General features: G+C 38.5%; 1 protein-coding gene across 1 annotated transcript in view; it reads left to right on the top strand.

Annotated features, from left to right (window-relative positions):
- Positions 1 to 11,405, top strand: part of MINPP1 (multiple inositol-polyphosphate phosphatase 1) — a 46,954-nt gene extending 35,549 nt beyond the window's left edge. Inside the window, exon 5 of the mRNA XM_032312631.1 lies at positions 10,003 to 11,405. Coding sequence (XP_032168522.1) covers positions 10,003 to 10,399 — 397 coding nt within the window. The 3' untranslated portion in view covers positions 10,400 to 11,405. The remainder of the gene's footprint in view (positions 1 to 10,002) is intronic.
- The last annotated feature ends 4,040 nt before the right edge of the window (positions 11,406 to 15,445 follow it).

The raw sequence follows: 15,445 nt of genomic DNA, 5'->3' as shown, positions 1-15,445 counted from the left end.
ATTCTATTTATTTGAGAGACAGTGGAAGCTAGAGAGCACAAGTGGGGAAGGAGAAGTAGGCTCCCGGCAGAGGAGGGAGCCCGATGCTGGCCTCAGTTGCAGGACCCTGGGATCATGACCTGAGCAGAAGGCAGAGGCCCAACCAACTAAGCCACCCAGGCACCCCAGAAGTTTTTAATTTTAATGAAGTCCAGCTTAAATTAATTATTTGGCCATGCCCTTGGTGTTGCATCTAAAAAATCCTTGCTATACCAGCGGTCATCTAGGTTTTCTCCTATGTTTTAGGAGTTTTACATTTAGGTCTGTGATCCTTAATTTTTGTGAAGGGTGTAAGGTCTCTGTCTAGATGCATTTTTTCTTCCATGTGGATGTCCAGTGCTCCAGCTCCGTGTTTTGAAAAGATGGCTCCATTGTTTTGCCTTCGCTTTGTCAAAGATGAGTGAACTATATGTATGGGATTCTGTTTCTGGGTTCTCTGTTCTGTTCTGTTGGTCTGTCTACTTTTGCTGGACCACACTGTCTTGATTACTGTAGCTTTACAGTAAGTCTTGAAAAGTTGTAGTGTCAGTCCTACAACTTTGTTCTTCTCCTTCAATATTATGTTGGCTTATCTGAGTCTCTTGCTTCTTCGTATAAACTTTAGAATCAGTTTGTTGTTATATACAGAATCACTTGTTGGGATTTTTATTTGGATTGTATTGAATCCGTAGATGAAGTTGGGAAGAACTGACATTTTGACAATACTGAGTCCTCCTGTCCATGAACAGGGAATATCTGCATTAATTCAGTTCTTTGATTTCTTTTGTAAGAGTGATACAGTTTTCTTGTATGGATCTTGTACATACTTTATTTTATACCTCAGTGTTTCATTTTGGGGATACTAATATAAAACATAATGTTTTAAATTTCAAATTTCAACTTGTTTATTGTTATGGAAAAGCATTTGGCTTTTATGTGTTAATCTTGTATTCTGCAACCTTGCTATACATGCTTATTAGTTCCAGAAGTTTTTTTGGTGATTATTTGGATTTTCCACATAGATGATAATGTCATCTGCAAAGCCAGAGTTTTATTTCTTCCTTCTTGATAGGTATACCTTTTGTGGGGGCAGGGGTGGGGTTCTTATTGTGTTAGCTAGGACTTCAGTATGATGTTGAAAACCAGTGGTTAGAGGAGACATTCTTGACTTGTACCCAATCTTAACAGGAAGTCTGCATTTTTTTACCATTAAGTATGATGTTAACTATAGCTTTTTGTATATAACCTTTATCCAGTGGAGGAAGTTCCTCTATTCCTAGTTTGCTGAGAATTTTTATCATGAATGAATGTTGAATTTTGTCAAACACTTTTTTTGAATCTATTGATAATGAAATTTTTCTTTTTTAGCCTGTTGATGTGATTGTTTACATTAATTGGCTTTTGATTGTTGAGTCAGCCTTGACACCTGATACAAATCCTACTTGGTTGTGCTGTATAATTCTTTTTATATATTGTTGGATTCAATTTGTTAACATTTTGTTTAGGATTGTTGTGCTCATCTATCTTAGTGTATATTGGTTGTGTATATATAGTTTTTAATTGACTGGCTTTGGTATTAGGGTCATACTGGTTAGGAGTATTCCCTTTGCTTCTGTTTTCTGCAAGAGTTTGGTAGAATTTCTTCCTTAAAGGTTTGGTAGAGTTCACTGGTGAATCCTTTGGGGGTCAGTGCTCTTTTGGAAGGTTTTTAATTACTGATTTAATTTCTTAATAGATACAGGCTTATTTAGATTATTTTTTTCTTGTGTTAATTTTGGCAGATTGTGTCTTTCAAGAAATTGGTTCATTTCATCTTGGGTATCAAACTTGTGGCCATAGGGTTGTTTATAATATTCCTTTATTACACTTCTTTTTTTTTTTTTTTTTTAAAGATTTATTTATTTATTTGACAGAGAGAGATCACAGCAGGAGAGAGGAAGGGAAGAGATCACAGAGAGAGAGGAAGGGAAGCAGGCCCCCTGCCGAGCAGAGAGCCCGATGTGGGACTCGATCCCAGGACCCTGAGATCATGACCTGAGCCGAAGGCAGCGGCTTAACCCACTGAGCCACCCAGGCGCCCCTCCTTTATTACACTTCTAATGTTCATAGGATCTGTGGTGATCTTTTTTCTTTTCTGATTGGAGTAGTTTGTGCCTTCCCTCCTTTTTCTTAACCTGGCTAGAGACTTACTGATTTTATTGATCTTTTCAAAGAACTAGTTTTTAATATTATTGATTTTTCTCTGTTGCTGTTTTAAGTTTCATGGATTTCTGCTTTTATTTTTAATTTGATTTTCTTCTGCTTACTTTGGATTTGACTTGTTTTTTTCTTTCTATATTTCAAAAATGGAAGCTTAGGGGGCGCCTGGGTGGCTCAGTGGTTTGGGCTGGTGCCTTCGGCTCGGGTCATGATCTCAGGGTCCTGAGATCGAGCCCCGCATCGGGCTCTCTGCTCCGCAGGAAGCCTGCTTCCCTCTCTCTCTCTCTCTCTCTCTGCCTGCCTCTCTGCCTACTTGTGATCTCTGTCTGTCAAATAAATAAATAAAATCTTTGAAAAAAAAAATGGAAGCTTAGATAGTTGATTTTAGGTCTTTCTTCTTTTCTAATGTATATATTCGAGACTATAAAATTTTCTATAAGCACTGCTTTCACTGTATCCCATAAATTTTGATGAGTTGTGTTTTCATTTTCATTTAGTTCAAAATGTTTTTAAATTTCTTTTGAGATTCCTTCTTTGACCTAATATGTTATTTAGAAGTGTGTCGTATAATCTCCAAGTATTTGAGGATTTTCTCATTATCTTTCTGTTAGTGATCTAGTTTCATCAACTGAGCAGATGTTGCATGATTGCCTTTCTTTTAAATCTTTCTTAAGATATAATTTATGTCTCAGAATGTGGTCTCTTGGTAGATGTTCCATATGAGGTTGAGAAGAACGTGTAGTCTGCTATTGTTGGATGAAGTCATCTATAGATGTTGGTTGGATCCAGTTGATGGATGATCTTGTAGAGTTTACCTGATCCTTACCAATTTTTGGCCTGCTGGATATGACCAATTCTGAGGGAGAGTTATTAAAGTCTCCAGCTAACAATAGAGAGTTTATCTGTTTATTCTTGGACTTGTATCAGTTTGCCTCATGCATTTTGTGCTCTGTGAGGCATATATATACATACTAAGGAGTATTATTTATTCTTGGGGTATTGACCCCTTTGTCAATATGTAATACCCCTCTTCATCCTTAGTAACTTTTCTTGCTCTGTAGCCGGCTCTGTCTGAAATTTATTTAGTTATTCCTGCTTTCTTTTGATAAGTGTTAATTAGCATGTTCTTTCTCCATGACTTTACTTTTAATTGGTATGTGTCTTTACATTGAAAGTGGGTTTCTCATAGGCGGCATATAATTGGGGCCTTGTTTTTGATCCACTCTGACAATCTCTTTTTTAATTTTGGTATATTTTGTCTATTGACTTTGACATAGTTATTGATTATTGATATAGTTGAATTAATATCATCCATGTTTGTTACTATTACCTGTTTGTTGCCCTTGTTCTTGGTTCCTGGTTTTTTGTTGTTGTTGTTGTTTTGGTTGGTTTTTTTTGTTTTTGTTTTTGTTTTTTGTCTTTCACACTTGAAAAAGTGTTGCCTTTTGTGGTTTCAGTTGAACATTTTGTATCATTCAATTTCCTCTCATTCCTTAGCATATCAGCTGTCTGTCTGTCTGCCTTCCTTTCTTTCTTTTATTTTTTTTTATTGGTGGTTGCTCTACAGTTTGCAGTATGCCTTTACAACTAATCTAAGTCTGCTTTCAGATAACACTGTACCATTTCATGGTTAGTGCAAGTACCTTGTAATAACAAAATATTTCTAATTCTCCCTTCCTGTCTCTTGTGTCATTGCTGTCGTTCATTTTACTTACACATACACATACATAGTATATGTGTGCACAACACGTACATGCATACATAATCAAATGCATTTTTGGTATTATTATTTTGAACAAATTGTTATCTGTTAGGTCAGTTAAGATTAAAAAATGTAAATAAAGGCTTTTGTTTTATCTTACTCCTCTCCAGTGTTCGTTCGTTCTTTCTTTCTTTCTTTCTTTCTTTCTTTCTTTCTTTCTTTTTTTTTAAGATTTTTATTTATTTATTTGACAGACAGAGATCACAAGTAGGCAAAGAGAGACAGGGGAAGCAGGCTCCCCGCCAAGCAGAGAGCCCAGCGCAGGGCTCGATTCCAGGACCCTGGGATCACGATCTGAGCCAAAGGCAGAGGCTTTAACCCGCTGAGCCACCCAGGCATCCCTCCAGTGTTCTTTCTTTATGTAGCTCTGAGTTTCTGACCTATAACATTTTCCTTCTCTCTGAAAAACTTTTTTTTAACATTTCTTGTGAGGTATGTCCACTGGCAACTAATTCCCTTAATTTCTCTTTGTCACTTCTGAAGGATAATTTTGCATGGCACAAAATTCTTGGTTGGTGGGCTTTTTCTCTCAGCATATAACTATTTCACTTCACCACCTTGCTTGCATGCCTCCCTCAAGATTTTTTTCTTTGTTTTTGATTTTATGAAGTTTGAATATGGTATGAGCTTCCTGGATCTGTTTTAGGATCTAACATTAATTTGGTGACACTTCCCTGAGGCCACAGTGGGCAGCTTTTCTGCCGTAAGACTTCCTGGGAATGCATTTGTCACCCTGCTCAGACCCACCTCCTCGCAGAGCACGGCCAGCTCCTCCCGGGACAGGAGAGCATGCTCTCCTGCTCACCCACCCGGTTCCCCTACCCTTCACACAAATGCTGGTCTGCAAGAGCCAGGAATAGCTTTCCTTTGTTTTTGGTCTTTCACCTCACCGTCCTTCTAGAAACAGAACAAAAAACAGCACGGTACCTGGCACTTGGCAGGGAATGATTCAACCTATGGTATCTAAACAAGAAAGCCAAATGGATTTTTACTCCTCTTTTGTTCTGTTTTGGAGAACTGGGTGCAGCTGTTACGTGCAAGGCCTTGTGGTGTGAACGCGGACAGCACCAGCCAGCTGCTTCCTCCAAAGTTGTAACAGCACCTGCTGGGTGTGCAAGGCACAGAGGGAAAAGTAGACAAATAGAAGTGATCACAGTGAAGCTGTGTATTTGATATTACCTCATAAACATAAAAATATTTTTATCTGATTCTTGTAGAAAATCCAACCTATGTATAATTGTAAATTTGTTATTTTCTACAGGCACTTTTGGATTTCTAAGCAAATCAGTGTTTTTAGTTTTTAAGACTGTTTTGGGGAAGGCTGCATCAGTTTTCACTCTATAATCTGTAGTTATCCTTGTCTTAAGTTATTATTATTGTATTGATGAATTTAACCAGAACTTTAAAAACAAAATTTTTTGTGTTGCCAGCTTCCGTAATAAAGATTGATCTGTATGGGAAGATAGTAGTCTTGGCATTTATTTAAAAAATTAAACTTTTTCTTACTATTTGCCTAGAATTCTAAAATTAAAAAATTATTTATTGAAGTGTAATTAACATGCAGTGTTATTAGTTTCAGGTGTGCAACATAATCCTCAATATTATACATTACTTAGTGCTCACCATAAGTGTAATCACCACCCGTCACCTAACAACATTATTACTGTCATACTGACTATGTTCCTAATAGTGTACTTTTTATCACCCCATGGCTTATTTATTTTGTAACTGGAAGTTTGTACCTCCTGATCCACTTTTATCTATCACATCTATAATCCCCAGCCACCTCTCCTTTGGCAACTAACTACCAGTTTGTTTTCTGTATTCAAGAGTCTGTATTTTAATCTCTTTTTTTGTGTTTGTTTATTTGTTTCTTAAATTTCACCCATGTGTGAAATATAGTTGCTGTCTTTTTCTGTCTGATTTATTTTACTTAGCATAATAAACTCTGGGTCCATCCATATTGTCACAAATGGCCAGATCTCGTCCTTTTTTATGGCTAAATAATATTCCATTGTGTGTTTATATCACCTGTATATAACACATCTCTATCCATTCATCTGTCGATGGACACTTGGGCAGCTTCCGTATCTTGGCTATTGTAAATAATGCTGCAATAAACATGAAATAAAATTTTTAAAATTTCGATGTATCGAATGACAGAAGACATATTTTTGTTGATACAGCTCTCTATGAATTAATATATAAACTTATTTGATTTCCCATAAAACTCCTATTAAGCATTTTTAAAGCATATTTTGCTCAAGTTTCTTCTCAAAAGTAGCTGATTTTAACAATAAAGCAATTCAGAGGAGGAAATATATTGCTTTTTATATATAAACTTAAGGCTTCGGGTTTAAAACTTAAATTGGGAGGGGGGCACCTGGGTGGCTCAGTTGTTAAGCATCTGCCTTCGGTTCAGGTCCTGATCCGAGGGTCCCGGGATCAAGCCCCTCATCAGGCTCCCTGCTCAGCAGGAAGCCTGCTTCTCCCTCTCCCTCTACCACCCACCCAGCTTGTGTTCCTTCTCTCGCTTTGTCTCTGTCAAATAAATAAATAAAATATTTAATAAATAAATTAATTTTAAAAACTTAAATTTGGGTCACAACCCAATTTAATTTTCTTCTGTAGCTCGGATGTAATTACTAGAACTTCTCTCATGATTTGTGCATAGCCTTATTGTTTTTTTCCCCTTCCCCAGTGCACACTTTTTTTATGTGTGTTTGTTATTTGTCTTATATCTTTTTTTCTCTCTTTCTGTATTTGATTGAGTGCCGCCACGTCTAAGAACGTGCGGCCATGTACCCTATCCCGTACCAGCGACAGTACTACCAGCCCCGTGTGCATTATTCAGCACTTGGAAAGGGGGCTGGTCTGAATGGAGATGTGCTCTAAGTGTAAAGTATGCAGTACATTTTGAAGACTTGACAGAAAAAAAGAATGTCAAGTAGTTCATTGATCATTTTGATGTAACTTGTTGAAACTAGACTATTTTGTATTATATATGGTCTTTCATCCTGCTCCCAGTTTGTTGGAGTTCCTCTGTCAGGTCTTTCTGTGAGACCACAGAGGTGTTGCTGTGTCCTTCCTGACCTCTTGTCCATCCTGTTGGATCTCCTAGACCACAGTAGTGGGCATTAGGCCAAGGGTCGTGCTTCTCTTTGAGCTTGCTTCCTTCTGGTGGGAGGGTTTAAAATGTAAGCCAGAACAACACAAGTTTTAACTGTGGGTTCACATACATGTGCATTTTTTAAAAATAAATTCACAGTGCTGTGTATATATTTCCTCTTATGATTTTTTAAAACATTTTATTTTCTCTTTATTATAAGAATTCAGTATATAAAGCTACAAACTATGTGTCAGTCAACTGTTTATGTTAATCAGTAAGGCTTCCGGTCAACAGCAGACTATCAATAGTTAGGTTTGTGGGGAGGCAGAATGTTATATATGGGGGTGCCTGGCTGGCCTAGTCCACAGACTGTGTGACTCTTGATCTCAGGGTTGTGAGTTCGAGCCCAGCTTTGGGCATGGGGCCTACTTTTTATACACAGATTTTTGCCTGCTCAGAGGGTTGGCATCCCTAACCCCCACATTGTTCAAGGGTCAACTAACTGTATATTTACATTACTTACTTTCTTTAATTTGTATTACTATTAAATTCCATTATATTTACACTGACATTGCTGTCGTTAGCTTTGACTTGCGTATGCTCAAATACATAAAGGCAAGGCAAGTAACAAATGAACCCATCCTTGGTTAGTGTGCCGTATGTCCTCTTCTGGAGTAACCTGATTCCTGTTCAGCTGATTACTGCCTTATGGGAATATATATTGTCAGATCTTTCAGGGTTTCAAGAGGAGAGAAATATTTGGATTGTGAAGAATCTGAAATCACCCTATCTTTATATACTGACAAATAATGCAAAATTTAAAAATAGTTATGCAGGTCAAAGCAAATATAATTGTGTTCTGAATGATACTGCTTTGTAACTTTGGGCCTAAAGAGATGCTTCTTGAAAATAAATACAGGTTTTAGATATTTTAAATGACCTAATTAGGAGATACCAGTTAAGAAAAGGAGCTTACAGTCACCTGTTGATGAATGGCTTTAAAATTTCCCTCTTAGAATATTTTAGATATTAATATTAATAGTTAATATTTAGAATATTTTAGAATATTAATCTCAGAATAGTGGATGATTTTGTAATAGTATGTTACAGCTTCTATGTATTTTTTGAGTATGTATTTCTAGTACTCTATATTTTATTTTTATTTTTTTTAAAGATTTTATTTATTTATTTGTCAGAGAGAGAGGGAGAGACAGCGAGCGAGCACAGGTAGGCAGAGTGGCAGGCAGAGGCAGAGAGAGAAGCAGGCTCCCTGCCGAGCAAGGAGCCCTATGTGGGGCTCCATCCCAGGACACTGGGATCATGACCTGAGCCGAAGGCAGAGGCTTTAACCCACTGAGCCACCCAGGCGTCCTTATTTTTATTTTTTATAGGGGTTTTCTCTGCTCCCTATTCTTCTGTTTACTTTCCTCTTGCTCATTTTAATGTGAACTTGGTTTCCCTGAACAATTAGAAAAGACCTCATGTCAGATTGCTTTCCTAACCGCATGGAGCTCCCTTTCCGGTGTTGTGTGTGTGCGCTGTTCAGAAGTCGGCTGGGTGCCTTTCTGAGATTTTCTGGCTCTGGTCCCCTCCCCTGACTTGTATCCCAACCTGCTTTTCCCTTGGTCTTTGCTGTCCCTATCTGGCTCAGTGTAGAGCCCACTCCCAGGAGTTTCTCATGTCTGTGGCCTCAGTCCTGGAAAGGGGCCTTGGAGTGGCTGTTGCGGGAGCTTACAGGGACTAGATTTCCACAGTCCCAGGAGAGGCCTGTGCTAGTCCTTTCTTGTACTCACCAGATAAATACTAGATCTGTCCGCATGCTGTGTGGCTTCCCGCTGCACTCTTCCTCACAGACACCGATAATAATATTCAGGTCTTCAGGCTGTTTGTGATTCACTGAGAAAACTTTTCCCTATGGTTATTTGTAAATGTTTCTGTGGGTTTTGGACCTACTCTCTAATTCCATCTGTATTTTGTGGGGACTCTGATGCAGATTCTGCTGGCCTCCCAGAAAACCCAGCGCTAAGTTTGTAGTCTCATGTGTGGGGTGGCAGCAAGAAGTCAGATGGTTACTTGTATTTGAATAGATTTACAAATTATGTTCAAGAAAAAAGTCATATTCTTCCTATTAAAGAATAGCGGAAAGACTAAGCAGTCATTTGCTGCTGCTTAGTTTTAAAAAGGCTTTACCCAACAACAACAATGAAAAACAAACAAACAAACAAAAAACAACCAGAAAACTTGGATTAAATGTGACTTAGCTTGCAGTGTTGAAAAAGCTGTTGTACTCTTCACATTGCATAAACTGTGCTCCCAGCCACAGACCCAGTCAACCAGTGAGAATAGGTTGCATCTCTACCCTTTCATGGCTATCTTACAAATTCAGTGCCCAAGTCAGGTCTCGTAAAACATTGAAGGATTACATGAGTTACCATTCACTGTTCAGACTTGGTTCCAACCAGGAAATTTATTGAATATTGCTTGTCTTTATTTCCTAGAGGCAAATAAAATAGCATTTGAAGTTCATTCAGAAGACCTCCCTGGAATAATTTATATCGACTAAGGGCCAGTTTGCTCAGTTTCATTCATGGAAAAGCAATACAATTTTGAAATACATATCTGCTTCAGGTTCCTTAATCTCCTAATTAAAAACTCTCTTCTGTCTGTGAACTTAGAGAATAGCGAGTGTGCAGTGTTTTAGATGGATTTGCAGTACCACAGGGATCCTGAATTCGGAACTGAACTGAGTATAAACAGTTTAGTTCATGGCCACACAGAATTTTAACCATATTGTTGACTTGTGTATATAAAGATTAGAAAAACAAGGACATTGTACACTGCTTCTCATTACTGTAGGTGCTATCTTCCATGACATGAGTCTATATATATACTTTCTCTCCATTTGTTTTTTAAGGTCTCAGCCAATTTCCTCTCCAGTCATCCTTCAGTTTGGTCATGCAGAGACCCTTCTGCCACTGCTCTCTCTGATGGGCTACTTCAAAGACAAGGAGCCCCTAACAGCTTACAATTACAAGGAACAGTTGCATCGCAAATTCCGGAGTGGCCATATTGTGCCCTACGCCTCGAACCTAATATTTGTGCTTTACCACTGTAAAAATGCTAAGACTCCTAAGGAGGAATTCCGAGTGCAGATGCTGTTGAATGAGAAGGTATTACCGTTGGCTTACTCACAGGAAACTGCCTCCTTGTACGAGGATCTGAAGGACCACTACAAGGACATCCTTCAGAGCTGCCATGCCAGTGAAGAGTGTGAATTACCAAAGGTGAACAACACGTCTGACGAGCTATGAGTACCTGGAGAACAGTTCTCATTCATCGGGGACTGATCCAGAGGGAGTGATTACATGCTTGGAATAGGTGGGCAACCCACGGTTACAGAAAGCTTTCACAGTACTTCAGTATTTCTGTCTTTTCACAGAAAAATGTTGAGTTTCTTTTTGACTCTGGAACATGGATGTGTAAGAAACTATTCTTCACTGGAGCAGCTCTCTTAGGAGAAAAAAATTGATTCAAAGAACTAGCTGGCCCTGCAAACATTTATAGAAATTAGATCCTTCCTGTTTATATGAGAAATCTCACACTGAGATGGAGTATGATTTCAAAGTGATACTTGAAAGTGCTGGACTCACAACGTATGTCATTTGGATGATCTCTTACTTGACCGAGTGCAGGAACTTTCCAGTTGTGATGCCTTCTCTGTCTCTCCCTCAGGTAGCTCAGCTTTGGCATCGTTGGTCTTCAGCAGACGTAGTGTGGTGCTGGGACTGTCGCTTTGGAAGAAAGCTGACACCTCTCTAGTTAAGATTTGAAACCATATTAAGAAACAGAGTGTGATTTTCAAAGGACAGCTTCACTTGAAGACAAAAAGCATAATAAAATAGATATTTTTGATAATAGTATTTATAAAGTATTTGAACGCTTTTTCAATAATTCCTTTTAACCTCGTAGTAAGTCTTGCAAGGCCTTTCTTTAGTATCTTAGCTGTTTTACATTTATAACAATGGAGGACAAAGAGGACCATTAGCAACAAGGAAGACGTATAGAATCAGAGTTTCTTAAATCCATTGCTTTACAGTTTTTTTCATTCTGTCACTTTGCTTCTATTTTTATATTTTGCTATTATGTGAAGTGTATCTTGCTTATCACTTTTCCATTATTTTTTCCCCCCCCTAAATAAAGACTTTATCCTGGCTGGATTAGTTTCACAGATCTGAATGCATTTCAACGAGATACTGAGTTTTGTCAAATGCTGTGAAGGTGTTTGCTATAAAAATAAACAGAATTCTTGTGACTTTACTTTCAGGTCTTTTTGCTGTGTCAATATGCAATCAGTAATTGATAGTAAAAGGTTGGAACTTCAAGCAGCTTTGACAAAATCAGGCAATATAAGGCAATTTTCTTCTATTAAAAATTTCCTCAAGTAAATTGCCACTTCTTTTTTGGAAATATATTTTATTAAAAACTAAATAAGAAATATCACAACTACATATTGAAAATTATAAAAGATGCATGGATCATCTGTTGATCATTGATCTTCAGATGAATTACATCCATAAAATAGGTCATTAGCTGAGGCACCGGTACACTGTTGATTGTTCCCGCAAGGAACAATCAATTTGCTGCTAATTTTTTTCTTTTTAATTTTTAAATGGGTGGATAAGAAGAGAATAATCTAGCAAGCATTCCTGTGCACCATCCTATTCCATCAGAATAACATTGTAACATATGACTTAGGTCCAAGTAAGAACAATTGAGGTCTTTTTTGTGTTCTGAGCCTCGAGGTAACCACCAGCATAAAATTCAGTACTCACCATTCCATTGCATGCTTGACTCTGGAAACTTACAGTATTGTGGGGATTTTAAAATTTTCTAGAAAACAACCATTCTTGAATATCATGTTAGTCTTGAATGGATGATTTATTTTAACTGCTGTGTTTTCTTTTCAGGACTTTCTTTATCCAGATTATTTATCACAGATTGTCACAAATTAATATTGTCAGCTTGTCAATACTTGCTCAGTACTTTTTGTGAACAAACACTAGACTCAGGCTATAGGTGTATAAAATTGAATGAACCTAGTTCTTTCAAGGAGGTTATCTCAAAAGACCTTAAAACAAATTTACTTGGTGTCTGACATATTGACTAGATAATTTTTTTTTAAAGATTTTTATTTATTCATTTGACAGACAGAGATCACAAGTAGGCAGAGAAGCAGGCAGAGAAAGAGGGGGAAGCAGGCTCCCCGCCGAGCAGAGAGCCCAGCGCGGGGCTTGATTCCAAAACCCTGGGATCACAATCTGAGCCGGAGGCAGAGGCTTTAACCCACTAAGCCACCCAGGTGCCCCAACTAGATAATTTGAGTCACAAACTTCTCCCAGGCTATGAAAGTTTTGTAGGAGGTATTTAATTTTGTTATTAAAACAGGACCATATAATCAGCTTGATAGTATTTTAGGGCAAGTGGGGTCCATTTTTGCTAATACTACAGAGATTGTGTTATTGTTTCTGGTGCTATTATTCCCATTTAGGATATGCCTGAAACTGAAGAATTTCATGATGAAAACTGAAAGCTCTTTAGGATAGGCTATATAGAAAGTTGAACATTGAAAAGTCATCTTTGGCTAACATAGGGCTCATTCGGAATAGGTGACCAAATCACTCAGTTAAGCCACATTTAAATGACTATTGGTTCTGACATTTTCATCAATTAATAAACAGCTATTGACATTAGCCATTTTCCTGTCTAATCTACAATTTGGTGTGCACAGTGCATTTTACTCCCTGTTCTGTAGTCATGTTTTGTTTTAAAGCTTCTGCTCTCCAATACATAATCATTCACTTGATACTAATTGGATATATAGTTTTGATTGTAACTTTAACACTGAAAGCAAAACTCCACTTGAAAAAAGAGCTGTTTTTTTTTTCCCCCAGGCCTAATCAACTTTTATATGTTCATTAGATTCCTTTTGTAAACCACAGAACTGGTGCATGCCCTTAAATACTTGGGAGTCACGTACAACCAAACCAGAACATATTTCCTCTAAGATGGATATTTCATGTGGTGTTCATTAATGATCCTTGCAATTTGGCCTGTCTTCTGCCAAATGGAAGCTGAAAATAAATATTTGCATTACCATATCATGTGCCTGTATCTAGCCATCATAAACTTACTTCTCAGATCATTGCGTTCTCCCCAGGCCATTCTTTGTCTCTTGCTCCCTTAGCATTTCCTTCCACTCACCTCACAGCCCAGTCCACTCTTAAGCACCTTCACATCCATCTGTTAAGCTGCTTTTATTGTGTGTAAGTGGTATTTTTGAGAAAATTCCACAGCACTCCCTCCCCACCCCCGCCACGCCCCAGCCCCAAAAGATGTCATGTTCTTCCAGTTAAAAGACTTGTAGTTTGAACTGCCTATCTGGAACTTGGCAGGAGGTTAACCTTTAGAGCTTTAGCAGTGGGAGGTGCCTGGCTGGCTCAGCCCATCTCAAATGTGTGGCTTCTGGTCTCGGGATCGTGAGTTCTAGTCCCATATTGGGCATAAGAGTTTAGCTAAAAAACAAACAAACAAACAAAACCATCATTACTGAAGTAATACATCTTAGGGTAGAAGGATTCTTCATTGTCTTCTACAACTAGTCTCAATTCAGCATCTTCCATGTACTGTTCCCAGATTTTAAACCATTGTTTACACCTAAGCCATTCGTATACACACTCTTGTTTGATGAACTGGGAGAAGAAATATTTGTTCATTAAAATGATGGCCTTCTAAAATAATACTCCTAGTATAAAGAGAAAATGCCATTAGAATATTGCACATGATTTCTGAAATAGCTAATACAGAAAATTATGGTGGGATGAAAATCTATAGATTATCTCTGCTTTTTTCATTGGAGTTTATCCTGCCAAACTTGGTTCTGATTGTCTTTTGACTAAACATGAACAATACGGATGCTTTGGGAAACTTTTTCAACAAATATTCTATAAAACAAAAGTCCAGGTTCAATATAAATTATGCCAATATGTATTGGTGAAACATGTCTTTGGATACAGTCAGATGAGAAAGTTCTATTTAATTGCTAAGGAGAAAGGAAGGACACTAGTTTTGCTCTCTCCCTGAGAAACCAGCGTTAGTCTCTTTTCCTTAAAATTTCTGTCCTTGCTCTTGTCTTCCCCAGGAGGTGTGACCACTGGTCTCGGTGTGGGACAAGAGAGTGTTTTTCCTGTCTGCAGTGTTGCTCCCTGAAACTTGCTGCCGCTCTTTGTGTTGGGGAGATCAGGAGGAGAGCCTAGAGTTCTAGCTTGACTATGTTAGTTTTATAGACTATGTTAGTTTTATAGTCTTCTTAACCCACCCCGAATTCTGTCCACGGTGGGGAAAAAAGCAGTTGGGTTTCACAGTTTTTCTTGCCACTTTACTGCTGGTGGCTGAAAAGAGGCTCAGAAGAGATCAGAGTTTGAGGGGAGACAATGGAAGGAATGAATGAGAAACTATCCCCTGCCTTTTCCTTGCTGAGTGGGAGCCAGTCCACGGAACTCCCAGGCACAGACAGGGAACCAGAAGGAGCTGGGATTCTGCTTGAGCCTGCTTGCAGGACTTCAGGCCTTTCTCATACTGGAAATGGAAGGGAGCAGCCAGCGCTTCAGAACTCTTTCAAACAGGTGCTGCTGATTTTTGTCTCCGTCACCTGCCAGAGGGAGGTTAAGTAATACTTGCTTTTCAAGTCTAGTTGTTCTCATTCTTGCTCTTGAAAACATAGAAGCCCAGCTGGAAGACTTCCTTGCAAGCCAAGGGCGCATTATAAATCTCAGAGAACTGTATTTTTTTTAACAGCTCTAAAAACTCTGGTTATGGGGCACCTGGGTGGCTCAGCCGGTTAAGCGTTTGCTTTTGGCTCAGGTCATGTTCTTGGGGTCCTGGGATCGAGTCCCATGTTGGGCTCCCTGCTCAGCGGGGAGTCTGCTTCTCTCTGCCCCTCCCCTTGCTCGTTCTCTCTCTTAAAGTCCTTAAAAAATGAAAGTTATTAAAGATGTTACAAGCACCACCACCGACAGGGGGCCATGCATTTGTTAGTATTTGTCACATCTCATCTTTGGAGAAACATCACCTCCTGTTACAAAGTCATATTGTAACAAGATACTTGATAATTATCAGTGTACCTGGTGTTAACGAGGTTCCCCATAAGATCTTGTGTAGAATTCTAGTTAGCACTGGGTAAGGGAATGGCCTGAGCCTACCATGTACTAGAGAAGGTGTTTCACTGACTCCACTTAATCTCCATTACAGATTACCAAATCGGCCGTGTGAAACCCATTTTGCAGATAAAGAAATGAGGT

This window comes from Mustela erminea, chromosome 14 (genome assembly GCF_009829155.1).
Source record: "Mustela erminea isolate mMusErm1 chromosome 14, mMusErm1.Pri, whole genome shotgun sequence".
In the NCBI taxonomy this organism is placed as follows: Eukaryota; Metazoa; Chordata; class Mammalia; order Carnivora; family Mustelidae; genus Mustela; species Mustela erminea.
Note: the sequence above shows the minus strand (reverse complement) of the source record. Positions and strands in the feature narration are given on the sequence as shown.